This window comes from Macaca nemestrina, chromosome 7 (assembly GCF_043159975.1).
Source record: "Macaca nemestrina isolate mMacNem1 chromosome 7, mMacNem.hap1, whole genome shotgun sequence".
NCBI classification, from domain to species: Eukaryota; Metazoa; Chordata; class Mammalia; order Primates; family Cercopithecidae; genus Macaca; species Macaca nemestrina.
Genome location: NC_092131.1, coordinates 129571799 through 129597310, shown reverse-complemented (window position 1 = coordinate 129597310; position 25512 = coordinate 129571799). Strand labels below are relative to the sequence as shown.

The 25512-nt window shown below is 49.3% G+C and overlaps 2 protein-coding genes across 7 annotated transcripts in view; both read right to left on the bottom strand.

Moving 5' to 3' along the window:
- GRAMD2A (GRAM domain containing 2A) overlaps positions 1-4928 on the bottom strand; it is a 41747-nt gene extending 36819 nt beyond the window's left edge. For all 3 annotated transcript variants that reach the window (XM_011751029.2, XM_011751019.2, XM_011751036.2), the window contains exon 1: positions 4852-4928. In XM_011751029.2, coding sequence (XP_011749331.2) covers positions 4852-4892 — 41 coding nt within the window. In that variant the 5' untranslated portion in view covers positions 4893-4928. The remainder of the gene's footprint in view (positions 1-4851) is intronic.
- A 1280-nt stretch (positions 4929-6208) lies between these two features.
- The window catches only part of LOC105487484 (pyruvate kinase M1/2), a 32656-nt gene continuing 13352 nt past the window's right edge, over positions 6209-25512 (bottom strand). For 2 of the 4 annotated variants that reach the window (XM_011750959.2, XM_011750947.2), the window contains 9 exons: positions 24812-24903; positions 17749-17880; positions 17067-17253; positions 16072-16342; positions 14601-14751; positions 14203-14355; positions 10508-10674; positions 7656-7837; positions 6209-6946 (listed from right to left, as the gene is read on the bottom strand). In XM_011750959.2, coding sequence (XP_011749261.1) covers positions 6840-6946; positions 7656-7837; positions 10508-10674; positions 14203-14355; positions 14601-14751; positions 16072-16342; positions 17067-17253; positions 17749-17880; positions 24812-24903 — 1442 coding nt within the window. In that variant the 3' untranslated portion in view covers positions 6209-6839. Of the gene's footprint in view, positions 6947-7655; positions 7838-9938; positions 10106-10507; positions 10675-14202; positions 14356-14600; positions 14752-16071; positions 16343-17066; positions 17254-17748; positions 17881-24811; positions 24904-25512 lie in introns of all 4 variants that reach the window. The other 2 variants (XM_011750964.2, XM_011750955.2) reach the window with 1 other exon arrangement.

The following is a 25512-nucleotide window of genomic DNA, read 5'->3' as shown; positions in this document are numbered from 1 at the left end:
AATGAAATACCAATAGGATCTCTACAATTAACTACTATACCATTGATGTGCCATGTATAGATGTTAGGAGGAAAAGCGATTCATGTTTGATTTAAACTAATTCTTCATGTGATCTTTACTTCAGGTTAAAAAGAAATACAGCCAGCCAAAAACTGCTTAAAAAATTAACAATGTAATTTCAAACATCACTGAAGAAACACTAATTTAGGACAAGGCTTTAAAGATTGGTTCAGTCGCCACAGGTTATTAAAACACGCCTCCAGTCCTAAACGATGAAGGAGCATTTCTTTTTCTTTTTTTTTTTTTTCACTCTTGTTGCCCAGGCTGGAGTGCAATGGCATGATCTTGGCTCACTGCAACCTCTGCCTCCGGGTTCAAGTGATTCTCCTGCCTCAGCCTCCCTAGTAGCTGGAATTACAGGTACCCGCCACCACGCCCAGCTAATTTTTTGTATTTTTAGTAGAGAGGGGTTTCACTATGTTGGCCAGGCTGGTCTCAAACTCCTGACCTCAGGTGATCCACTCGCCTCAGCCCCCCAAAGTACTGAGATTACAAGCGTGAGCCACCACGCCCGGCTTGTGCATTTCTAAACTAATAAAAATGTATAGTCATGGGAAGGAGGGGTGAGGAATCACTTTCTCCTACAGTGGCTTATATCCCTGAGGACAATGCCTGCCTTTCGGAATCTGTCCCGGAGCAGGCAGGTGCACCTTGGGGAGCTTGTTACTTCTTAATTACACAGGAAGCTCCATTCCCAGGGGTTTCTGCCCTCCCCCTTCTCCTTCCTTTCCTACATCAGCAAATAGCTGGGGAATTAAAGCTTCAAAGGTTGGTGATGACAGGTGGTGACAGACTGATATCCTGAAGTCCAGATGAATAGCAGCACAGTGGCCAAGGCCAACCTCATTTGAAACTCATACTTGCATCAGAGATGGCTGCAGAATTGCGGGAAATGATTTTCACTTTCCTGGAAGGGAGAAAAATTATTTTCTGGTGTTCAGGCTCACACCAGATATCAGAGTGGAACGCTACACCGTTCTTGACTTCAAGGGCTTTCCATGGGTAGCCACAGCAAAGGAGAAATTATGAAAGGAAATGAAACATCTTCCGAAACTGGGAAGGAAGTTGGAGGGAAATTTTTGTTTTGGGAAAATAACAGTTTTATTTTATTCTTTCTCCTAAGCTTGTGATTTTAGTATTCCAAGTCCTTATGCTTGAATTACTTAGCAAGAGGGCATGCTTATGCAGAAGACAGAGAAATGGAGAGAAAAGAGCGGGAATACACAAAAGTGAAGGTTCCTTAACAGAGTTCATGGTGGAGATCATAGACACTGGTGGAGTTTTTATCCAGAACTTAAAACTTAGGAAATACCTATGATGCCACTTTAGTTGGAAGTAATGGGGACTTCTGATTCCAAATTCATATTTTATTTTTCTTTATCATATATATATATATATATATATATTTTTTTTTTTTTTTTTTTTTTTTTTTTTTTTGGAGACAGAGTCTTACTCTGTCGCCCAGGCTGGAATGCAGTGGTGTGATCTCAGCTCACTACAGCCTCTGCCTCCCAGGTTCCAGAGATTCTCCAGCGTCAACCTCCCAGGTAGCTGGGATTACAGGCATGCACCACCACACCTGGCTAATTTTTGTATTTTTAGTAGAGATGAGGTTTCACCATGTTCAGGCTGGTCTTGAACTCCTAACCTCAGATGATCCACCCTCCTCGGCCTCCCAAAGCGTTGGGATTAGAGGTGTGAGCCAATGTGCCTGGCTCAAATTCATATTTTAAATGCCTATTTGCAATCAGCAAAGAGCCAGGTATGCTGCATGCTGCTTGCTATAAGGATTTGGCTTCACTGGCTCAAATTTTTTCACTCCACCAAAATATGAGGCACAGGCCCACTTGTCCAATCACGTTTGCTGAAAATACTGTAGCCTGAGTGTAGACAAACTTCCCCGGAAGTTGCTAGAAGTCTCTAGTTAGCATAATCACTGGATGACTGCATGCAGAAGGCCTTTAGGGAACGTACAGTCCAATCTCCTTACCTTATGGTATAAAGCAGGCCCAGAAAGCGGAAGTGATTTGTCCCAAGTCGCAGCAAAACAGGAACAGCCTGAGGCTTAGAACTCACTTCTGATTCTGAGTAAGGCTCTTCCCTCCAGCTGATAAACATGGTCCGTGGCAGGCAAGGACCAGAGCGACCCTAAGCAGGTTAGGGGCAGGGTGGAGCCCCCCAGGAGGCACTAACAGCTCAGCAGCTCATGGGAGAGCTTCCAAGAGGCCGGTTGGCAGCAACCTACCTTGGGTACTGCTGACCTCAACCTCAGGGGATCACAGGAGCACCCTAGGTGGATGAATTAGCAATGCAAGTCTCTCTGGTCTGTGCCGAAGCTTTGGGGACTTGCTAAATTTAGAAATTTGAGGCCAGGTGCGGTGGCTCACACCTGTAATCCCAGCACTTTGAGAGGCCAAGGCAGGCAGATCACCTGAGGTCGAGGGTTGGAGACCAGCCTGAGCAACATGGAAAAACCCTGTCTCTACTAAAAAATACAAAATTAGGCCGGGCGTGGTGGCTCAAGCCTGTAATCCCAGCACTTTGGGAGGCCAAGATGGGTGGATCACAAGGTCAGGAGATCGAGATCATCCTGGCTAACATGGTGAAACCCCATCTCTACTAAAAAATACAAAAACAAGCCGGGCGAGGTGACGGGCGCCTGTAGTCCCAGCTACTTGGGAGGCTGAGGCAGGAGAATGGCGTGAACCCGGGAGGCGGAGCTTGCAGTGAGCTGAGATCCAGCCACTGCACTCCAGCCTGGGCGACAGAGCAAGACTCCGTCTCAAAAAAAAAAAAAAAAAAAAAAATACAAAATTAGCCAGGGGTGGTGGTGCATGCCTGTAATCCCAGCTACTCGGGAGGCTGACGCAGAAGAATCACTTGAACCTGGGAGGCGGAGTTTGTAGTGAGCCGAAATCACGCCATTGCACTCCAGCCTGGGTAACAAGAGCAAAACTCCATCTCAAAACAAAAGAAAGAAATTTGAAAGCAGCCAGCAACATCAAGGCACAGATGGAGTTTGAGCTACCCTCTCCAGGCTATTCAGAAAATTCTCCCAAGGGGAAGTTGGGAAGGAGAACTTCTATTTGGCCCCAGCCTAAACTCTCCTGGAAGCTCGGTGGGGCCTCTGTCAGCTTTCCCCTCTGGACCTGCCCATTTGCCCCAGAGGTGCCCACTCAATGCCTGCCAAACTAAAACTTAAACCTAAGTGTCTGCAGCATGGTCTCCAGCCAGCCTGATCAGAAGACTATGGAGGGGGCCAGGCACGGTGGCTCACACCGTATTCCCTATAATCCTAGCACTTTGGGAGGCTGAGGTGGGTGGATCACATGAGGTCAGGAGTTCAAGACCAGCCTGGCCAACATGGTGAAACCCCATCTCTACTAAAAATACAAAAATTAGCTGGGCATGGTGGTGGATGCCTGTAATCCCAGCTACTCGGGAGGCTGAGGCAGGAGGATCACTTGAACCTGGGAGGCAGAGGTTGCAGTGAGCCAAGATTACACCACAGCACTCCAGCCTGGGTGACAGAGTGAGACTCTGTCTCAAAAAAAAAAAAAAAAAAGAAAAGAAAAAGAAAAAAGAAGGAGGGGCACACTGACTCCTCACTGAAGAATGGGATGGACACCCTTTATTCTACCTCTCCTAGCAAGGCCATAAGTCTTTGCTCTGAAAGGAGCCAGACTTTAGAGCCGGCTACAGGTGGACATGGGGTGAAGACATCAGGTTGCCAGGGCACCCTCTCTCGTTCCCTAGGAGCCTGGCCCCTTGCAAGGAGGGGCACCTTGAAACAATCAAGCCTAGTGAGTGGGGCGGCAAGCAGAGCAGAGACACAAATGACAGCGCGGTGGAGCCCCACCAGTCCCTCTGAGGATACGGCAGAGGGACCCCCGCTGGGGTCCACACCCCTGTGTGTCTCGGGCTGATTTGGACACAAGGCTCACACATTCACCCTACCTGCTCCAGTGCTAGCTGGCTGAGGATGCCAGGCTCTACCTGACCTCAGGCTGTGCGGCTTGGAACCTAGACCGGGGCAGGAACTGACAGGTTCCCCCAAATAGTGTCACCCCTAGAACCCCAAGACCTCAAGGAGCAGAAACCACAATTCTGGATGTTATGTGTGCAGCGCCATCTCCTGTCTGCCCTGCCTCTTTATCCCTTCCTCCCAAGGCGACTTTGGACCAGGTCTCGAGGCCAGGAGACCGGCCCCAGCCCGCCCGACCGGGATGGGCCTGGCGCCCGGGGGAGGCTGCATCGTGCTGAGACAGCTCCGAGCTGCCTCCCCGCAGCCGCGGGCCGCTACAAGTGCGGATTCGGCGGCGAGAGGAAAGAGTCTGGCCCTCCAGGGGCCGCAGGGAAAGTCAACCTTTGGGTCGGGGACAATCAGGACTGGAAGTCGATATCGCGGGGAACGAATGATGAATGAATAAATGAAAGGATGAAGAGTGGTGAGGCAGAGATGGGCCATGCGGGGCATCGCGAGGAGGGTGCCTTTCCCTGCCCGGATGCCGCCGGGACCGTCCCTTATCCCCCAGGTCGCAGCAGGACACCCGGTCCTGGCGCGAACACCTCGCGGGCCCCTGGAGGTGCCTGGGCGCGCGGCGCAGCTCTGGCCCGGAGCCCGCCTTCCGGCGGCCGGGAAGTGCCTGCCCCGTGGGCAGAACGCGCCGAGTTGCCGCAGCCCCAGGAGCCGTCCTGCCCCGCGCGGCAGCAGCCCCTCGCGGCGGCCTCCAGAACCCCGAGACCGGCCCCCGGAACCCCGAGACCGGCCCCCGGGCCGCAACCCCTTACCTGCCCGCCTCGGCGGCCTCGCTCCGGCTCAGAGCGGTCATCGCGACGCCTGCACCCAGCGGCCCTGACCGCGCGCCCTGACCCAGCGCCCGCCGGACCCCGCCCGCCCCGTCGAGAGCCCGCCCCGCCCGCCCATTGGCGGGTCGCGCGGGCCGGGCGCAGCCCATTGGTCGTTCCTCCCTCTCCTTCCCCAGCTTCCCCAGCTTCCCTCCTTCCCCACCTTCCTCAGGTGGGGCCCCAAGCTCTGAGCAGATCCTAGCGCTCGGTCCCCGAGACTGGAAGGTCTGGGACTGGAAGGTCCCGGAGGCCAGGGCCTGGCGCGGTACCTCCTGTCCCTCACGTCGAGGGTATTGTGTCCCCTCTGGACGCTTCTGTCCTCCTAGTCTTGGAGTTTGGGTCCCTCTGCAGGAACCGATTCCGGCCCCTCTCCAACCTAACCCTTCCCAACATCGAGCTCCAGGGTAAGTTTCAATTTTACCATGAGTGGGGAACACCAAAGGGGATATTGAACACCACGGTCTGACAGCCAAGTCACCACCACGAGCCCGGGAGCCAGGATGCTCCCACGCACTCTTGCTGGAGTTAACATTGCAGTCTCTAAGGAAATGCACTTTTGGAGGAGGCTGAGAAGGGGATGAAGGTGGACACAAATCAAAGGCAGGGAAGCAGAGGCACAGCTCAGTGTGTGACAATGAGCTGGGCTGAATTGAGCAGTGATAATGGGCCCACAGGTCCTATTCCCCAACTTGCCTGGCCTGCAGGCCCTTTCCTCTTCCATCCCCACCAGGTCACTTGGTCCTTGGGAGTGTGATCAGGAGAGGGAAAAGGCGCAGGCCAGATTTGGTCCCATTTCCAACTCTCTCCCCCAACCCCTTGGCACTACGGCATCACGGTGGGAGAGCACCAGCAAACAGGAGGGGTCACAAGGGGAGCCTAGGTCCACAACTGAGGACCTGGGAGCAGAACCCAGTCTCAGGCGCCCAGAGCTAACTTGTCCTACAGCCCCCATAAGGGATATGCTATTGCAGGGAGACCAAAGTGGAAGAACCACCGCCAGGGCCACTTTGCTATTTAAATTTACCTACCAGAGTGGGAGGGAGGCGGCCTTGTCCCTGCTCTTTCCCATCTTTGGTTCACATAAGCCATTAAGGTCTCCCCGCAGCACTGAAGGGGGCAACCTGTAACCCTAAGATAATCAGCTACTGCTTTCCCAGCGCCTCTGCACCAGGAGGTGGGCAGGATGGCAGGTGACACCACCATAGCTCCACTGCAGGGCATGAGGCTGCAGCCATTCCCAGCCTGCTCAGAGGCCAGGGTTCAACCACCTCCCCCTCCCCAGCAGAAAAGAGAAGAAACAGGTGCTTCAGCTGTTGTTTATTGACATACAGGTAGGCTCTATAGCAACAGGCCTGGAGGCGCTGCAGTAGTCGCTGCAGTAGTGGGGGAAAATGGAAGGTGGAGGGTGGAGTGTTTGCTGCAGGACAGCTGAGTGGAGGGCGGGGACAGGTGCGAACTGGGGAGGCCCAGGGGGCTGGGGAAGCAAGTAAGGGCCAGGGCCAGAGTCAGCTTCAAGGGAACAACAGCCCCTTGCCCTAAGGCCCCTAACTCTCTAGCTGTTTCCTGACCCCAGGCCAGGGTTGGGAGTCCTCTGGGCATCCATTTTTTCTCAAGGAACTGGACGGAGTATACACAGGAAAGGAAGCTGTCACCCTCTTGCCATCTGGCTCCAGGGGCCTCCAGTCCAGCATTCCTCCTCCTTCCCTTGATTGGGTGGGGCCACATGATGGGCAGCCAGGCTCTGGGCTGTCCCACTAGAGCAGGCTGCAAACACAGCCATGTTTCAGCGAGGCACTAATCTTCTTCCCTGGTGTCCCAGCCCACCAGTGCCACATTACAGCCCAGAGTGAGTTCTACAAGCGTTGCTGGCCTAATGGATGGGTTGGGGGAAGGGGGTGGGACAGGGGCTGGAGGAAGGGCTCTCAGGTTCATCACGGCACAGGAACAACACGCATGGTGTTGGTGAAGCCGGAGCCAGGGCGCCATCCGGTCAGCACAATGACCACATCTCCCTTCTTGAAGAAGCCTCGGGCCTTGCCTGGAGGAAGAGAAGGGAGATTGGTAAGTAAAAGCCAAGCCAGGCAGGTGTGCACCTGGGCAGCTGCCCCATAGCCTGAGCACTGAACTAGGCTGGCTGACCACCACTTCCTCACACCACAAGGTGGCACCAAACTTACAGCCCAGGCAAACAGGAGGGAGGCCCTGAAATGTCCTTATCACTCAGATGGCAGGGTTGGCAGGGACCTTTGGACATCTTTCACTTCATCCTCCAGAGGGTGCAAAGCCTTGCCCAGGGTCAAGAGCTAGCTGCTTCCTGTCATCCGGTGATACCCTACCTTATACAGGGACAATGGCCACATCAGTACATAATCTGTGTATGCCACCCCACAGCACAGGAGCTGTAGCCAATTTTATTTAAAAAACAAAAACAAAAACAAAACCCTCAGTAATGAGCAGATGCCAAAGAATGGACAATTTTGCTTTGAGTCCCAGACTAGAAGAGAAGAGGAAAGGAACTGCTCAACCCTACAACTCAAAGGACCCTTTTCTCTCCTGGGCTCAGCTTAGGACTTCCGGGAATGACAGATTCAGAAAGAACATTCCCAATGAGGGAGAGAACAGTCAGCTGGGCCTTTTGCCCCTCTATGTTTCCCTTTCTATTCCCCAAACTTTCAGGGTCCCACAGAAGCCAATGCTCAAGCATCCCCAAACCCCTCTAGGCTCTAGCCCCTGCTCCAGCCACGTACCAACATTCATGGCAAAGTTCACCCGGAGGTCCACGTCCTCAGCCCAGGCCTCCTGGACTGGGTCCTTGCACAGCACAGGGAAGATGCCACGGTACAGGTGGGCCTGACGAGCTGTCTGGGGATTCCGGGTCACAGCAATGATGGGGGCACGTGGGCGGTATCTGGCCACCTGATGAGCAGACCTGAGATGGGATGGGGGACATACAGAAGAGACCATTACACAAGGCCCCAGGAAGTACCTCAGGGTATTCAAACAGCTCATCCTCTCACCCAGCTCACTGATGGCTCTGGCCTCTTCAACATCTGCTCCCTAGGACCCCTCCCAAGGCTAGGGCAGCCCCTCATCCTATATCCTCCATAGCAGGCTAGGCTACCATCTGCCCTCTACCCCCACTCCACAGGCCAAGGGCCCAGGATTATCCTGACCCAGGATTATCTTGACCCAAGGTCAGCCTCACCCACTTATCTCACACAGCCCATGGTTGGCAGAACCCCTCCTACACTCTGACACAGACAGGCAGCCCTGGCCCAGTGTCACCAGCACCCATTCCTCTCGCTGCCGGTGACACCTACAAGCCAAGTAGCATGTAGAGCAGTAGCAGAGCTGACCAGCCCCATGGGAATCAACATCAGGCTTCTCTACTTTTGTGCCCTCTTCCCTGTCCCACATGGCCCCTGGCTCCTGAAACAGTCCAGCAACTGGGCTATAAAGGCCCAGAGTCAAATCTGAGTATCTAGGTGAGGCTTAGAAATCTAAGTGCTACTCAGCAGGCAAGAACAGGAAATCGGAGTGTTGGTGCAGGAGCAGCTCTGCCTGCCAAAGCTCCTTTGGAAGGCAGGGGACCCTTCTGAAGCCCCTGTGCCAGGCGCTTTCTTGAACACTGACACTGCACACTTGTAGGTGCAGCTGTGTCTCAGGAGCTGGGGAGGGGCACCAGAAGGGAAGTTATGAGGACACTCAACAGGTGTCAGGGAAACTTAAGCCATATCATAGCAGAGAAGTCCCTGCACTTCACGCTTGGCCTATATGCAAGGCCATCAGAGGGAAGCAACTGCTGAAGCTAGGACCAGCTGAGTGAAACCCCAGAAGACTAGAGCTTAAAATAGCCAAACAGCAAGAACTGGACCTTTTAAGAAAGGTCAACCCTACTGGTTGAAGCTGTTCAGCCAAGAGTGGGAGGCTGCAGCCCTCTGCTGAGGGCATCTGCACAGAGCTTGTGTCCTGGTTCTCTGGGCTGCCCATGCCCACCTGCTGCTCCTCAGTGCGTGGGCACTGCCTGTTTGCTCTTCTCCAGGAAACCCTCGCTGCCCTGTGGGCAGGGACAAGGAGCATAATCCCTAACTAGGAGAGTGAAGGACATTAACTCAATGTCCTGGGCTAAGGAAGGGATCCCAAGTTGGAGGCTCAGCATAGGCCACACAGTCCTCAGCCTGGCTGCCTGGCCCCACAGAATGTCAGCCAAGATAGCACAGCAACCTCTCCTGAGCTGGAAACCAATTTGTCTTTAGGGCTCGAAAACAGCAGGGACTAGTGCGCCAAATGGAGGCACAGTAAACAGCATTTAAATAAATTCATTTTCCCAACTGAAATTTTTAAAGAGCACATAGTAACTGGAATAAGCAAAAGTGGTTATCTTTTACTATTTTAGAGGACTAAATTTTTTTTTTTTTTTGAGACGGAATCTCACTCTGTCGCCCAGGCTGGAGTTCAGTGGTGCGATCTCGGCTCACTGCAAGCTCCACCTCCTGGGTTCACGCCATTCCCCTGCCTCAGCCTCCAGAGTAGCTGGGACTACAGGCGCCCGCCGCCACGCCCAGCTAATTTTTTGTATTGTTAGTAGAGACGGGGTTTCACCGTGTTAGCCAGGATGGTCTCAATCTCCTGACCTCGTGATCCGCCCACCTCGGCCTCCCAAAATGCTGGGATTACAGGCACAAGTCACCGCGCCTGGCCTACAGGAGTGAGTCACAGCGCCTGGCTACTAAATTTTCAATATCAAATAACCATTTGTAGTCAGCCTGTGCACTATTATGTAATAAATCTCCAGCATAAACTTGCTTTTGATCCAAATGTTCTGACATTCCTTATGTGTGCTGCCTAGAGTCCTCTGGGCCCAGGGAAGGGGCTCTGCTCAATCCTTCTCTGCAGGCCCAAGGTGGCAGGCAGAGGGGTCTTACCTTGGCTCAGTGCCACCTGAGCATTGTTCAATGCACTGCTCCCAGGACCCCCAAGGAGAGGTGCCACTGAGCGGGGCATCCCAGGGAGCCGCTGCCACCTCCTACCTGCCAGACTTGGTGAGGACGATTATGGCCCCACTGCAGCACTTGAAGGAGGCCTCCACGGCACCCACGGCGGTGGCTTCTGTGGGGTCGCTGGTAATGGGCGCCAGGCGGCGGAGTTCCTCAAATAATTGCAAGTGGTAGATGGCGGCCTCTGCCTCACGGGCAATCTAGGGGAGCAACATCCGTCCAGAGGGACGAGAGGGGGACAGAGCTTTGTCAGAGCTTTGTCACAGAAGGAGAGGGAGGGGAAGAGTCACCCGGACAGCTGGTGAGGAACATGTTCCTAGGGACAAAGGCCAAGAGTAGCCCAGTCACTGGAGATGCTGAGCTGAGCCAATTTCAAGACTCCACAGAAACCAGTCCTTCACCAAGTGCCTGTGACATCTGCTGTGCCTACTGAGCCACAGGACCCTTTGGTCCTGCCCTGCCATGACCTCCCTGGCGGTATTCCTACAGACAAGAAGAGGCTCTGTGCCCAGGTGCCAGGTTGGGCCTGGCTGTCTTCTCCTGGAACAGCTGAAGCAAGAGGCTGGTTATCCTAGCAGTGTTACCTGCCCTTAGGGCCCTACCTGCCAGACTCCGTCAGAACTATCAAAGCTGCTGCTAAACACTTATAAGAAGCCTCCACGCTGCCCATGGCCATGGCTTCCATGAGGTCTGTGGAGTGACTTGAGGCTCGCACAAGTTCTTCAAACAGCTTGCGGTGGAACATGGCTGCCTCAGCCTCACGAGCTATCTGTAAGGTTTAGGGGAAGAGGGGACAAGGAAGAGGGAAGGAGGAGGAAAAAAACAAGACACAACACATGGGAAGACAGAATGGGGAATTAATCAGAGAGGAAGGTAACCTTAGGTTAATTGGCTAAATCTGTCCTTCAGGCAGATGCGGAGGTAGGGTGATGAAAGTCCAACTGCTTCAGGAGGTGCTGCCACTTCCCCTCCAACACAGGGGAAATTGGCTCTTCCGTTCTGGAAGGATTTGATTGGGGATGGAGGGAGACAATCTGGCAGGAGGCTCTAGCACTCTGGCATGAAAACATGCCCAGGCTGGGCCCACACCACTCCCTGGCAGAGGACTTGATCACGCTGCCTCACGACATAGCTTACAGAAAGGAACAGGCCCTCCCTCCTCACATGGCTGTCTGGTTAGGCAGACTCCTGCCCAGCCTCCATGCATGCACGCAGTGAGCGCTCACTTGGCTTCAGGCACAGGGATGCACTGAGCCTTTCCAATGGCCTGCCATGGAAACAGATTGAGCAGCGCTGGAAAGCTGGGATCCAAGCCAAAGCAAGGCAGCTCAACTGAGTTTGAAGCAGGAGAACAGAAAACTTGGGCTAACTTGTGAGAGACACACTGAACAGCCATGTGAAGAGACAGATGTCTGTGGAAGCATGCAGATATGTTTAATAAGACACTTGATTAAAATCTAATGATTAAAACAGTCATGAGAAAGCCACTGAGTTATTTACAGATCACTTGCTCAGATAAGACCAAGAATCAGAAAGACAATGTAAGCTTTAGAGGATTATAATGCAATCACCAGCATCTAAGTAAATGATGGGTGAGGGAGGAATCGGTAATAGCCCCTCATGAATTTCACAGTAGAAGCAGATGTGTGGCAGGATGTACTAGGTTAAACGTATTCTTTTTATCAGAATGGAATGCATGCAACCCAGAGGACAGGGAACAGGAACACGAAACAGAGCCATACCTGCTACTGCTCTTAGTTATGCGTCATTAACTGCATCAGTTAGACACAGAGAAAGCAATCAACAGTGAAGGGAAGGAACTGTCGGCCAGTGTTAACTGGTGACACAGAAAGGAAAGGTCTAGCCACCTGGAGGGGCAGCTACAGCCTGGCCCAGACCTGTAACTTATCTTCTGAGCACTGCCATGCAATCCAAGCCTTGCAGCTCTAAGGTATCTGTCTGTTCATAGGAAACACTAGGGTATGGAGGAAAGGACATGAAATTTAGAAGCTGAGCCTGATTCTTAGTCTCTGACCCCACTGACAGGTTCCAAATGGAGACCTGTTCTCATCTCCTGCTAGACCTAAGAGCATGATGTTGCAGGAGAGAAGACTGGCTTTGGAGTCAGCAGACCTAGATTCAAACCCAGGCTTTATTGGCCATATAACCCTCGGCTATAAATGGAGGTAATGGGAGTTAGGAAGATTACATCCATATACACAGAGACTTATCAGACACTTAATAATAAGAGCAATGAATATTTAATGCTAAGGCTATAATTAAACATATCTAATCCATTTTACAGATAAGGTCTTGAGAAGTTAAATGACTTGCCAAAAGACACATTCAAGTCTCCACATTCTATGCAGTGATTTCATGGTTCAGTAAATCTAAGTCAAGATCAGCCTCTGTCCCACCTTTGAGGCCATGAAGTTACACAATTAAGTAAGGGAATTAGAGAGAGGGGACGTGTGGAGAGACCCAGAAAGGCAGTCACTTTAGTGGTGACTGGTTGAAGGTGCACTGTCTCTGGGACACCTTCCTACCATGGGGCAATTGTGAGACTGCGCCAAGAGGATCTCAGCATCAGAACAGCAATCACATCGCACAAACGGTGAGGTGTCAGCCAGGCCCAGGCTACGTTAAGTGGGCCTGGGAGAGAAATCACTCTCTACTGATTTTTTTGTGTTTCCTTTTTTTGTGATTGTTTGGTTTCTTTTTTGAGAGAGGGTGTCACTTTGTCACCTAGGCTGGTACCATCTTGGCTCACTGCAACCTCAACCTCCTGGGTTCAGTGATCCTGCTGCCCCAGCACCACCCCCTCTCCAAGTAGCTGGGACTACAGAAGTGTATCACCACGCCCAGCTAGCTAACTTTTGAATTTTTAGTAGAGATAGGGTTTCGCCATGTTGCCTAGGCTGGTCTTCTGAGCTCAAGCGATCCGCCTACCTTGGCCTCCCAAAGTACTGAGATTACAGGTGTGAGCCACCGTCCCCGGCCTCTACCAATTCCAATATGGGGAAACCCACTAAGGATGCTGATGACAGCCCAGAAAATATCCTTAGTCAAGTCTGAACCCAGTTCACTACTGAAAGAGCATTTAATAGAAATGACATCTCTTCTCTGAAAGCTGTTTAAGCCCAGTAACAGGACACATAGTGAAAAAGGAAAGGAAGATGCCCAGACGAGGTGGGTGTTTTAGTTTTTTTTTTTTTTTTTTGGTGGCAGGGGGTGGCGTTTTAAACTTGGGGGCTTGGAGGGGCTGAGGTCAAAGGGCAGCGGGTCTTTCACTGGCTAGAAAGGGAATAGAATGGCTGAAGAAAAACCATATCTGGATAAAGTTGAAGTTCACTGAGCCTGACCTAAGACTACTGGGAGAAAGTTAATTTCCAGCACTCATTTTACCAAACCTATGTAACCCTGATCAGGGATCCCCAAGTTAGCTCCAGAGCTGGAACAGACAGGGCAAAGGGACTGAGTCTCCAACCCTGAGCAGTGGCCAGGCACTCAACATGACAAGCTGGAAGAGCCTGAAGAATGAGCTCTCAGAGGAGAAAGAAGGGAAAGAGCCTCCACGACTCCTCCAGACGCTCAGTCCAGGGCCACCAGGGTCAGTCCCCCTCCCTGCTGTCTCTATCTGTGGCCCTGCCACCAGTCACTCAACCTGACTTTTTGGTCTGTTGTAAGAGCAGCAGCTGTACCCCAATGGCACAGCAAAGCAAATCCTCCTATAGGCACCATGCAAGGCCAGCACAGGCAGCTCAGTGCAGGCAACAGACTCCAGTGCAGGTCCACAGGGGCTCCCTGGGGGAGCGCCTGTCTGCGGGATGTGGGGGTCGGGGGACTGAATTGGAAGCCAAAGGAAGAGGGCAGTTGGGAGCAGGAGCCCCAAGCCCTTTTCAGAATAGGGCAAAGGTACTCAAAACTTCTGACTCTGAGGAAGAGGTACAAGACCTCCCTTCACTGCGGAAGTATCCCAGGACTTAAGCCATGGGAAGGATTCACCACCTTGAAGTCAGAAGTGAAATGAACTGTATGGTGTCCAGTGAAGGAGGATGCCTCCAGAGCAGAAGGAAATGGAGGGGTGGGGGTGTCGGCAGGAATGAAAAACAGAATTAAAAAAAAAAAAAAAAAGCCACCTCCACCTCCACCCCCACCCTCTTGCTGCTGTAACTTGGAGGATAATGAACGGCTGTGCCTAAGAGGATATGGAAACCTAAAAAGCTCTGCACCACAGCTTGCATCCAACCCAGGCCCAGTCCACAGCCCAGGGGACGGGGCAGGACCCAGAACTCACCAGGTGCTGCATGCGCACAGCCTCCAGAGGATAGTCCCCTTTGGCTGTTTCTCCAGACAGCATGATGCAGTCGGCTCCATCCAGAACTGCATTGGCCACATCACTGCCTTCAGCCCGGGTGGGGCGGGGCTTCTTGATCATGCTCTCCAGCATCTGGGAGGAACAGAGCATTAGTGAGATGTGGCTTGGGCTGTTTTCAGAGACAAATGACAGCACGCTGATCCTCTGGATAGTGAGTAGGTGCACAGAGCATGGCTTTGTGTAGGTGCATGGGGGAAGGGGATTATCTGTGTGTTACATGGGACAATTCCATGGGAAAAGATCAGACAGCCTCCAGAGCTTTCCCATACACACATGTGAGTGTGCCCAGGAGAATGTGGGGAGGGGTGGTCACATGCCTGAGTAGCACAGATGACAGGCTTCCCAGCTCGGTTGCACCGCCCAATCATCATCTTCTGAGCAAGGAAGACCTTCTCCGCAGGAATCTCAATGCCTAGATCACCACGAGCCACCATGATCCCATCACTGGCCTCCAGGATTTCATCAAACCTGACGGACAAAGTTGGGGGGAGAGAGGTTATACAGACAGGGGCCACAAGTATGCCGGTAGACAAGAAGTTTCCCTGGGATTCCCTAACTTAGATGTCCTCATACCAGGACAGACATCCATGACATCATCATGGATGCACACAGATGGCAAGGTAGTCCAGCTACCTTAGTCCCCCAGAGCGGGCCAACAATTCTGCCTGCTGGGCTTCAACACCAATATGGATGCTTCATTGACAGAAGAAAGGGGAGAGGGCAAATCCAAATGGGCTCATTCCCAAGGTCTCCTCTCCAAATCCCATGCATGTTAGGTGTCTCTCTAGGGCCTCCATTCTCCAATCAGCACTTCAAGACAGGGAACCCAAGGCCTGCTGACTGCTTCCACCACAAAGACCCATGGCCTTATCTAGTCAAGGACACTTGAAGACTGCCCTGTGAGGTGGCCCACTCCAACCTGCTGAAGGCAAGAGGGAATGTGGCTTTGCCTGGCCTAGCGCCAAGTTCAGCTTATCAGGATGGCAAAGGGGAGGGCCCCAAATTGCCTGGTACAGAGGATATCTACACAAAGCTAAGACAGTAAGGCCACTACAGTGGGTGCAGAGGGTTGTTCCCCCACCCTCCCCAAACACACTCCTAATCCACAAGCGTAGGTCTAGCATCTTAGTAGTGCTAAGTTGTATTCCTAGCAGGATGCCAAAAATGGTGGCCATGCCCACTGGGCTCTACCTCATGAGCACTGTGGAGGGGGTAAGCTAAGTTGAGGCAATCTGACCCCGGAGAAGAACCACACATCTTACTCTGAGAGTGGAATGGACCATACCAGAGTTAGCATGATCACTGAGCCAGCTGCGTTCTAAGTGAAGACCAGGAGGCCATATGTTTTAGCATGGACACCAGCCCCTGAAATTCCACATGGCTCCCCAGGAAGGGCCAAAACGAGCCCCTTCTTAAGTGTCTGCTGTCATCTTTCCCCCTGGTCCCCACATTCCAGCAAACACTGGTAGTGTTTCTGATCAGGAACAGAGCATCATGGCCCCTGGTACTATGAGCAGTGACCCTGTTCTCTCAAATGTTGGTCCCCAGGCCCAGGGAACAATGTCAAGCTGCCAGCATCTCAATTACCTAGGAAGCTTTAAACAAAACAAAACAAAAAAACAAAACCCACACACACACAATGCCTTCTACTCTACTAAGATATTGTGATTCAGCAGGTTTGGAACAGGTTTGGGAGTCTACATTCTGATGGGAATCAGATATTCACAGGATGCACCATGCCCTTTAGAGAGCTGCGCTGGGACTGGAGCAGGGACAATGGGGACTTGCCTCCGAACCCCCTCATGATTCTCGATTTTGCTGATTATCTTGATGTTCTTTCCCTTCTCTCCCAGGACCTTCCTAACTTCATGGACATCAGCTGCCTTGCGGATGAACGACGCAAACACCATATCGACATCCTGCTCGACCCCAAACTTCAGATCCTGGATGTCCTTTTCCGACACAGCAGGCAAGTCCACAGCAGCCCCAGGAAGGTTCACACCCTTCTTGCTGCCCAAGGAGCCACCATTTTCCACCTCCGTCACCAGGAAGTCAGCACCTGTGTTTTGAAAAGGGGTAAGCAGGGGAGGCAGAGCACCGAGGGCACAGCTCAACAGGAAGCAGGCACCTTTCCCCCAAGCACAGTGAGCTGGGAAGTGGTGCATTATGGGTGCTGGAGCTGTTTTACCAGAGTTGAAACCCTACTACAACTAACTGTGTAATCCTAGGCAAGCCATTTAACCTCTCTGTACCTCACTTTCCACACCCATAAAAAAGGAGAATTAAGATTGTTTTGACTTTGGGAGGCCAAGGCAGGCAGATCACTTGAGGTCAGGAGTTTGAGACCAGCCTGGCCAACATGGTGAAACCCCGTCTCTACTAAAAATACAAAAAAACTAGCCAGGCGTGGTGGCGGGTGCCTGTAAACCCAGGTACTCGGGAGGCTGAGGTAGGAGAATCGCTAGAACCCTGGGGGCAGAGGTTGCAGTGAGCCAAGATCGTGCCACTGCACTCCAGCCTGGGCAACAGAGCGAGACTCTGTCTCAAAAAAGAAATATATGTGTGTATATATATATGTTCCTATGTTCTCCGGAACCAGAAGAATGTAACTATGCTGGATTAAAGCCTGTCTTTGAGGATAAATGAGTTATAAAAGGGATTCCTGAGAACACACAGACTCAATCTCACTGCCAGGCAACCAACCTTCCCATCTTCCTTGTGTCAAGGAACTTTAGAGACAAAAGATGGGTTTTAGACAATTGGATTCCAGCTCCCATACGTACCTTTCTGCTTCACCTGGAGAGAAATAAGCCCATCATCCACGTAGATCTTGCTGCCCACTTCCACCACCTTGCAGATGTTCTTGTAGTCCAGCCATAGGATGTTCTCGTCACACTTTTCCATGTAGGCGTTATCCAGCGTGATTTTGAGAGTGGCTCCCTTCTTCAGCTCCACCTCTGCAGTGCCGCTCTAGGGAGTAAGCAAGAGAATAAGCCAGAGTCCAAACTGGAGACACCAGTAGCAGCATCACCGCAGAAGCAATGGAAAAGCTCTTTCCTCCAGGGAACAATGCTCAAGTCACCGCTAAAAATAATACAGTTTTTTGCTCTTATTCTCTAACTCAGTACACTTCACAGAAATAATCTAAGAAAACAGAATATAATGTTTCAGTTATGCTACTTAATGATGGGGAAAAAGATACAAAGAGATGGTTCCCCAAGTTAGAAAGCCTAAAGTTTAGGTTTTTAGGGTAAAAAAAGGGTTCCTCTGTGGTACCATTTCCTAGCAAAGTAAATCAAATCAACATTGTTTACAGTGATGAATAAATCCTCATTTGTAGACCTCAACTCCTCTGCAGTCCTTCATAGTGCTGGGATGAAACACGGCATCTCAACGCTTTGGAGGACATGTCTCTGGGGCATATTGCCTACTGAGTCTTTCCCTCGCTCTCCACAGAATACTCACGCCCTTGATGAGCCCAGTTCGGATCTCAGGTCCTTTAGTGTCCAGAGCCACAGCAACGGGCCGGTAGAGGATGGGGTCAGAAGCAAAGCTTTCCGTGGCTGTGCGCACATTCTTGATGGTCTCCGCGTGGTACTGGGGAAAAAGAAGGAAGATGACAAGCGTGCTCCCACACTAGGATCCAGCTCAATTTCCCTGCCCAGGAGCCAAAGCTGATCACTCAGGAAAGGCCTGTGGATGTCTTAGGGCTCTATCTCCATCCTCAGAACGATCCATGCACTGAGAACTCCTCTACCTGCTTAATCCAATCTCCTCAGCCTCCACCCACTTCTACTACAGCAGTAATTCACCCTAAGGGCAAATCTTTGAAACGTTGGTGGCAAATTTCAGAATATTGCCACCAAAACCCATTAAGGTATGGGTGCAAACATGGCTCATCATAAAAGCAGCTGTGTCCCCAGGGCTGTTCTTTTTTCCCTAAGACTCATCAAATACCCTCAGCAAATAAAGCTGATAAACAGGGCAAAAAGCCTAGAACTTGTGTTTGGAAAAGGCTGATCTGGCAATCAATGTCACATTCTGATATATGTGGTAATGCTGAGAGCTTTTCCTCTATTGATTCCAACTACAACGCAAACTTGAAGTTATTGACTTAAGCTAACAGTGGCCCAAGCTAAACAACTCATTGCTAAGGTCACACAGACCTGATTTTCTCAATCACTTTTTTTTGGGGGGAATACAGTCTCACTGTTCGCCCAGGCTGGAGTGCAATGGCACAATCTCAGCTCACTGCAAGCTCCGCCTCCCAGGTTCACACCATTCTCCTGCCTCAGTCTGGGACTGCAGGCGCCCACCAGCAGGCCTGGCTAATTTTTTTGATTTTTAGTAGGGACTGGGTTTCACCATGTTATCCAGGATGGTCTCGATCTCCTGACCTCGTGATCCGCCCACCTTGGCCTCCCAAAAGTGCTGGGATTACAGGGGTGAGCCACTGCGCCCAGCCTCAATCACTTTCTAGATTCTGACTGGAGACGGGGAAAGGTGGTCATATGCCTTTCTCTAAATGAACTGCCCTTTATTATTCCTTGCTTGCAACAAATCTGTGCTTCAATCTTTTTTCTTAAGCCTTTCCTCCTTTCCATTTACCATTTTGTTTGTTTAAAAGAGGGACTCAGGCTAAGCACAGTGGCTCATGCCTGTAAACCAAACACTTTGGGAGGCTAAGGTGGGAGGACAGCTTGGGCCCAGGAGTTTGAGATGAGCCTGGGCAACATGGCGAAACCCCATCTCTACAAAAAACACAAAAATTAACTGTGCATGATGGTGGGTGCATGGGGTCCCAGCTACTTGTGAGGCTGAGGTGGGAGGATCACTTATGTCTAGGAGGTCAAGGCTACAGTGAGCCATGATCATACCACTGCACTCTGGCCTGGATACCCTACTATCCAAAGCAACACCCTATCTCAAGAAAAAAGATTTAAAAAAAAAAAAAAAAAAAAAAAAGATGCAGAGCCAAGATGTCGAAAGAGCTCTAAGACAGCGTGATCAATATGACATTGCTGATAACAAGGGCACCTAATTCAGCACTTTCTGGGCCTTGTCCTTTAACCACCACTGTCCAGGAAAGCGGCACCTGCAAGTAAGCCTGCCTGTTATTCACAGGATGCTGGAGGGAGCTGGAGCCAGAGCTTAGCCTCTAAAGACAATGTTGCCTGAAGCCTGTATCTGAAAATCTTCAGCTTCTTATTCAGGCATACTCCCTAATGAGGGACCGTTGGCTTGTTTGTTTTTTATAGGGTTCCTTATAAATTATGATATTTTCTTGCTTACTGGCTTGTAATAGAAATAGAACAAAATAGAATTGAATAGAGGCTGGGTGCGGTGGCTCACGCCTGTAATCCCAACACTTCGGGAGGCCGAGGCAGGCGGATCATGACATCAAGAGATCAAGACCATCCAGGCCAATATGGTGAAACCCCATCTTGACTTAAAATACAAAAATTAGCTGGGAATGGTGGCACGCACCTGTAGACCCAGCTACTTGGGAGGCTGAGGCAAGAGAACCATTTGAACCTAGGAGGCAGAAGTTGCAGTGAGCCAAGATCGTGCCACTGCACTCCAGCCTGGGCGACAGAGTGAGATTCTGTCTCTAAAAAAAATAAAAGAATAGAATAGAAATAGTTGTTTTCTTTTAAGGGGATGTGGTACCTTTCCTTCAGAGTTGATGTGAGCAGTAAAAGAATACATTAAGTATTAGGACAAAGTACATGGTAATTATTTAATAAATGTTACCTATTATTATCATCTTATAATGGTAAGACTCAGGTGGACTGAGTTCCACCATAGCTGTGGCTTTGTTGGGATGTTATTATGTGGTAAAGAGTTCCACCCATCAATGCTGTCCTGCAGAAGGCTCTATATTTAGCTACATTTAGGTTGTTTAAAAGTCATCCTTAACTCAGGCCGGGCGCAGTGGCTCACGCCTATAATCCCAGCACTTTGGGAGGCCGAGGTAGGGGGGATCACAAGGTCAGGAGATCGAGACCATCCTGGCTAACACGGTGAAACCCAATCTCTACTAAAAATACAAAAACAAAATTAGCTAGGCATTGGTGGCAGGCGCCTGTAGTCCCAGCTACTCGGGAGCCTGAGGCAGAGAATGGTGTGAACCCGGGAGGCACAGCTTGCAGTGAGCCGAGATCGTGCCACTGCATTCCAGCCTGGTTGACAGAGTGAGACTCCGTCTTAAAAAAAAAAAAAAAAAAAGTCAACCTTAACTCTACTTAATCTTAATGTAGAATTTTGTGCTCCTAGAATAAAATCTACTTGGTCATGGATCAAGACATTCCTTTCAATCACTACTGGATTTGGATTATTAAATTTTATTTGTTTTCTGCATCTAAGTGAGACTGGTCTAGCACGCTGTTAGTACCTGCCTGGTTTTCGTACTGTCCTTGTCTGATCTCAGTATCAGAGTATGTTGGTTTCAAAGAACACAGTGGGAAGATTTCTGTATTTCTCTAGGCTCTGGAACAGTTTAACAATGTAACTGAATTTTGAAGGGGAGACAATTCAGCCACTAAAATCGTTTGGACTTAAATGTTCTGAGGTGAACCAGATCTTAGCCACTTTTTCAACTTTTTGGCTGGAGTGCAGTGGTGCAATCTCAGTTCACTGCAGCCTCCACCTCCCCAGGTTCTAGCAATTCTCCTGCCTCAGGCTCCTGAGTAGCTGGGACTGCAGGCATGTGCCACCATGCCCCGCCAGTTTTGTATTTTTAGTAGAGACAGGGTTTCACCATGTTGGCCAGGCTGGTCTCGAACTCCTGACCTCAAGTGATCCCTCTTCCTTGGCCTCCCAAAGTGCTGGGATTGCAGGTGTGAGCCCAGCCCACTTTTTCAACTTCTTATGGCCACTGGTCTATTCCTATTTTCTATCTTTTTGGCTATTTAATCTTTTCTTGGAAAATAGCCAGTGTCATCTCTCTCTATAGGAATTAAGTTATAAGTCTTTCTTGACTTTTAAAATCTCCAATGTGTAGGAAATATTCCCTTTTCTATTCATACTCTTATTTGTACATCCTTGCATTCTTCACCTGGCTTCCCAGAACTTTCTATTTTACTATTTTTTACCCACAAATAATCAGCTCTTAGCTTAATTTGTCAAATTTATTTTCATTTCATTGAGCTATAATCTTACAAAATTATTTTTCTTCACCCTTTTTAGGGTTTTCCTCCCCTAGTGTTCTGAGTTAAATATTTATTCCATCTACCTTGAGATCTTTGCTTTCTAAAGTAAGCACACTTCAGTTTTCTTGACTTTGTTCTTAATTTCCATTAAAAAATTTTTAGCAGAGAATGTGTCTGTATAATTTCTACTTTATGAAACTTGGGGGTTTTTTTGGTGGCCTAATATATATTTGTAACCATGAGTGTTTCACACAAACATGCATTTTTGGTCTTGGGGATGTAAAACTATGTATTATAAACATACCAATTATTAGGTGTATTATTCAAATCTATGTTATATATTATAATCTCTTAGAGCATTTCTGGGAGGTGTACTGAGTCTTCTACTACAGCTGTGGCTTTGTTGGGATGTTACACGGTAAAGAGTTTCATCCATCAATGCTGTCCTGTGGAAGGCTCTACATTTAGGTTGTTTGAAAGTCATTTTTTCTAGGCCAGGCACAGTGGCTCACACCTGTAATCCCAGCACTTTGGAAGGCCAAGGCAGACATATCACTTGAGGTCAGGAATTCGAGATCAGCCTGGCCAACAAGGTGAAACCCCATCTCTACTAAAATACAAAAATTAGGCAGGCATGGTAGCAGATGCCTGTAATCTCAGCTACTTAGGAGGCTGAGACAGAAGAATCTCTTGAATCCAGGAGGTGGAGGTTGCAGTGAGCCAAGATGAGCCAAGATCGTGCCATTGCACTCCAGCCTGGGTGACACAGAAAGACTCTCTCTAAATAAATAAATAAATCTGGAAAACAAGGCATATGGAACCACATGTTCAGCAAGAATGCACCTTGCCCATGTGAACTGCCAAAAGTGAGGGCTGAAGACTAGTTGCCAAAGCTGTCAAAAGAGAGCTGGGCGTGTGGCTCACGCCTGTAATCCCAACACTTCGGAGGCCGAGGCAGTTGGATCACCCGAGGTCACGAGTTCAAGACCAGCCTGGCCAACATGGCGAAACCCTGTCTCTACTAAAAATATTTAAAAATTAGCTGGGCATGGTGGCACAGGTCTGTAATCCCAGCTATTCAGGAGGCTGAAGCATGAGAATTGCTTGAACCTGGGAGGCAGAGGTTGTAGTGAGCCGAGATCGTGCCAGTGCACTCCAGCCTGGGCAACAGAGCAAGACTCTGTCTCAAAAAAAGAAAGCTGTTAAAAGATCAGATGCAGACATTTGATGTTCCTCTGTCAGAGTGAGAGGGAAGACAGTAATCTCAACGTTCTGCTCAGAAGAGCATTTAAAATAGTCAGGAACTAGAAAAGTACATCCCAGCCCCTAGTCAAAGGTGCATATGAAACAACAGCCCTGACAAACGGTAAGGTTGAAACTGTTTATGTTACATTATACAAATTAGAATAACTTCAAATCAGTTTCCAAATTGAGCCCAGAGACAACCTCATCTTGGTCTAAAACTTCAAAATAAACCCACAAGAGGGACATCTTTAAAAAATAAATTAAAAAATTAAAAAAAAATCTTAATTATAATCTGGGAGTAGGAGTGAAAGCAGAGATAAAAGCCTCTTAAAGTTTAAAAAACCAAAATTGGAGCCAGCTCTCATCCAGCAGGTGCAGCAGATATCACTCCCCCTTGCCATGTAAGAGCTATGTGGTGTTATTTTACTGGATGAAGGAACCACAAAGCCTACTTAAAGGTCAACTTCTTAAAAATCTATTTCTGCTCCTCTCCCTGAACGCAGGAGCCCACGGCAGACTACAGCAGCAGGGATCAACAGTGAACAGACCTCCACCATTGTCTTCAACTCTCTCTCTTTAAGCTAAGCTAACACTTGTAGTAATTCTCGGTGACTCCTGCTAAGGACCCCTTGCTTTTGGAAAACTACAGAATTTTCCAAAAGGTACAGGGACATGTCTTAACCTGCGTGGTATGTCTGCTGGACTTGGTCAGGTCCCCATGACATTTAGGGGCCAGCCACTAGCCAGGCCATAGGCTGTTTATGTACACAGGTTAGGGAATCTATGATGAAGAGTCTCAAGTTTCCCAAAAGGAGGAATTCACTCTTGGACTGCATTTCCTGAGGCTTTATTTTTAGTCCAAACTTAATACCAACTTCCAAATGCCAGAGGGCAACCTCTATAAGGCACTTGGCCTTACAGGGTAGCATTTTCTTTACTCTCAACAGGAAATACAGAAGCCAAGACAGGGACAAAGTCTGCCTCTTCTGTGATTCCTCTTATCAATGCCATTACGAAATCCCATGATCTATGGGAAATCTATGGTTAAGTCTGAAGGTTTTAAAAAGGCACAATCCCAGGCTGGGGGTAGTAGCTCATTCCTCTAATTCCAACATTGGAGAGAATCACTTGAGCCCAGGAGTTTGAGACCAGCCTAGGCAATATAGTGAGACCTCATTTACACAAAAAAATTTTTTTACATTAGCCAGGTACGGTGGTGGATGCCTGTATTACCAGTTACTTGGGAGGCTGAGGCAAGAGGATCACATGAACCTGGGAGGTCAAGGATCCAGTGAGCCATGATCATACCACTGTAGTCCAGCCTGGATGACAGAGCAAAATTTTGTCTTATAAAATAAAAAAATAAATAAGTCATGGTACCTCAGGGAACCCCAAACTCCTCAGAATGGGTTTATTCTAAATCTGGCAACAGAAGCAGGAATGGAGCCATCCTGACAGCTGCTACCTGGCTCCTGGGCAAGGCCTAGGTAAAGCCAGGTAATAAAGAGCCCATCACAAATACAGTCCTACCAGGCTCCTGAGGAAGAGTGCTAACTGGTGTTATTTTAATGTACAGAACTCCTGGGAAGGCACAGGCTGGGAATATAGTGCTGAGGAAGAGGGGTATTATACGCCAGCGAGGGCTTGTTCATTAGGCTCAGTCATTCAAAACTTAGAATAATGGAAACTCTTCTCATGGACCTGCCCAGTTATTTTGGTTCTAAGATAGGCCAGAATCGATCTGCTAGATGGTTTACCATGGCAATACAGGCTGTAGCAGAAACCCGGGGACAGGAGAGTCAAGCGCTGTGGTCAGGACATCTAAGGCTTAGAGGGTTTTCCAGGAGAACCTTTCCATATCTTCCTTTGTGAAAGCTAACGGTAGGAGAGGTGTGTGAGAGAAACATGGCCAGCGACAAAAGGGGTCTTCTTTGCTAAAAGAGACTTAGCCAGTTTCTTCGCCAGGACAAGAGGGAAGGAGAGTTAGGGATGGGCTAGTAAAGACAAACTTCACACTGGCTGTGAAACTCAGACTCATCCCTGCCTAATCCATTGTGGCTAAATGAACACTGCACCCCCTCCCTGTTTCCTACAGGCCATCACAATGGCCACAGGGTCCAGCTACAGCTCACCTCATGAGTTCCATGAGAGAAGTTCAGACGAGCCACATTCATTCCAGACTTAATCATCTCCTTCAACGTCTCCACTGATCGGGAAGCTGGGCCTATTAGGAAAAGTTTTAAAGCCACAAGTATTAATTATTCAAAGAAGGAAAAACATTTAAGTTTGCTTAAGTTTAAAGAATTTTTTTCCCTGAAAACTTTTCCTCTCCCAAATAGGTCAAAAGTCTTTAAAAAGTGTATGGAAGGCTACCACCGTGCCAGCTTACTTTTTTGATTTACTGGGACACTTCGACCATTTCCTTCAAATTCTGCAGGCTCCCACTGTATCAGAAAAGCCTAGGTTAAGACTTGGCCAGCCTTCTCCGCCCTCACTGAAACCCAGCCAGATGTCCAACCACAGGATCTTGGTTGCACAGAACATATTAAAAAGATCTTTCCTAGGTCTGTAAGTTGCTCCTACAAAGACCTGCTAAGGAAAACACCCTCTAAATTTTGCCTATAGCATAAAACCTAAAGCATATGGATTCTTTTTGCAACAAATTGTTTTTTATTAGAAACTGGTAATTTATAATTTGGGTTACAAAGTTATGTAATCCAATACATACAGTTTGGATACAATGTGGAATAATTAAATCAGGTTAGTTAACATATCCATGACTTTAAGTACTTAACATTTTTGTGGTGAGAACATTTGAAATTTACTCTTAGCA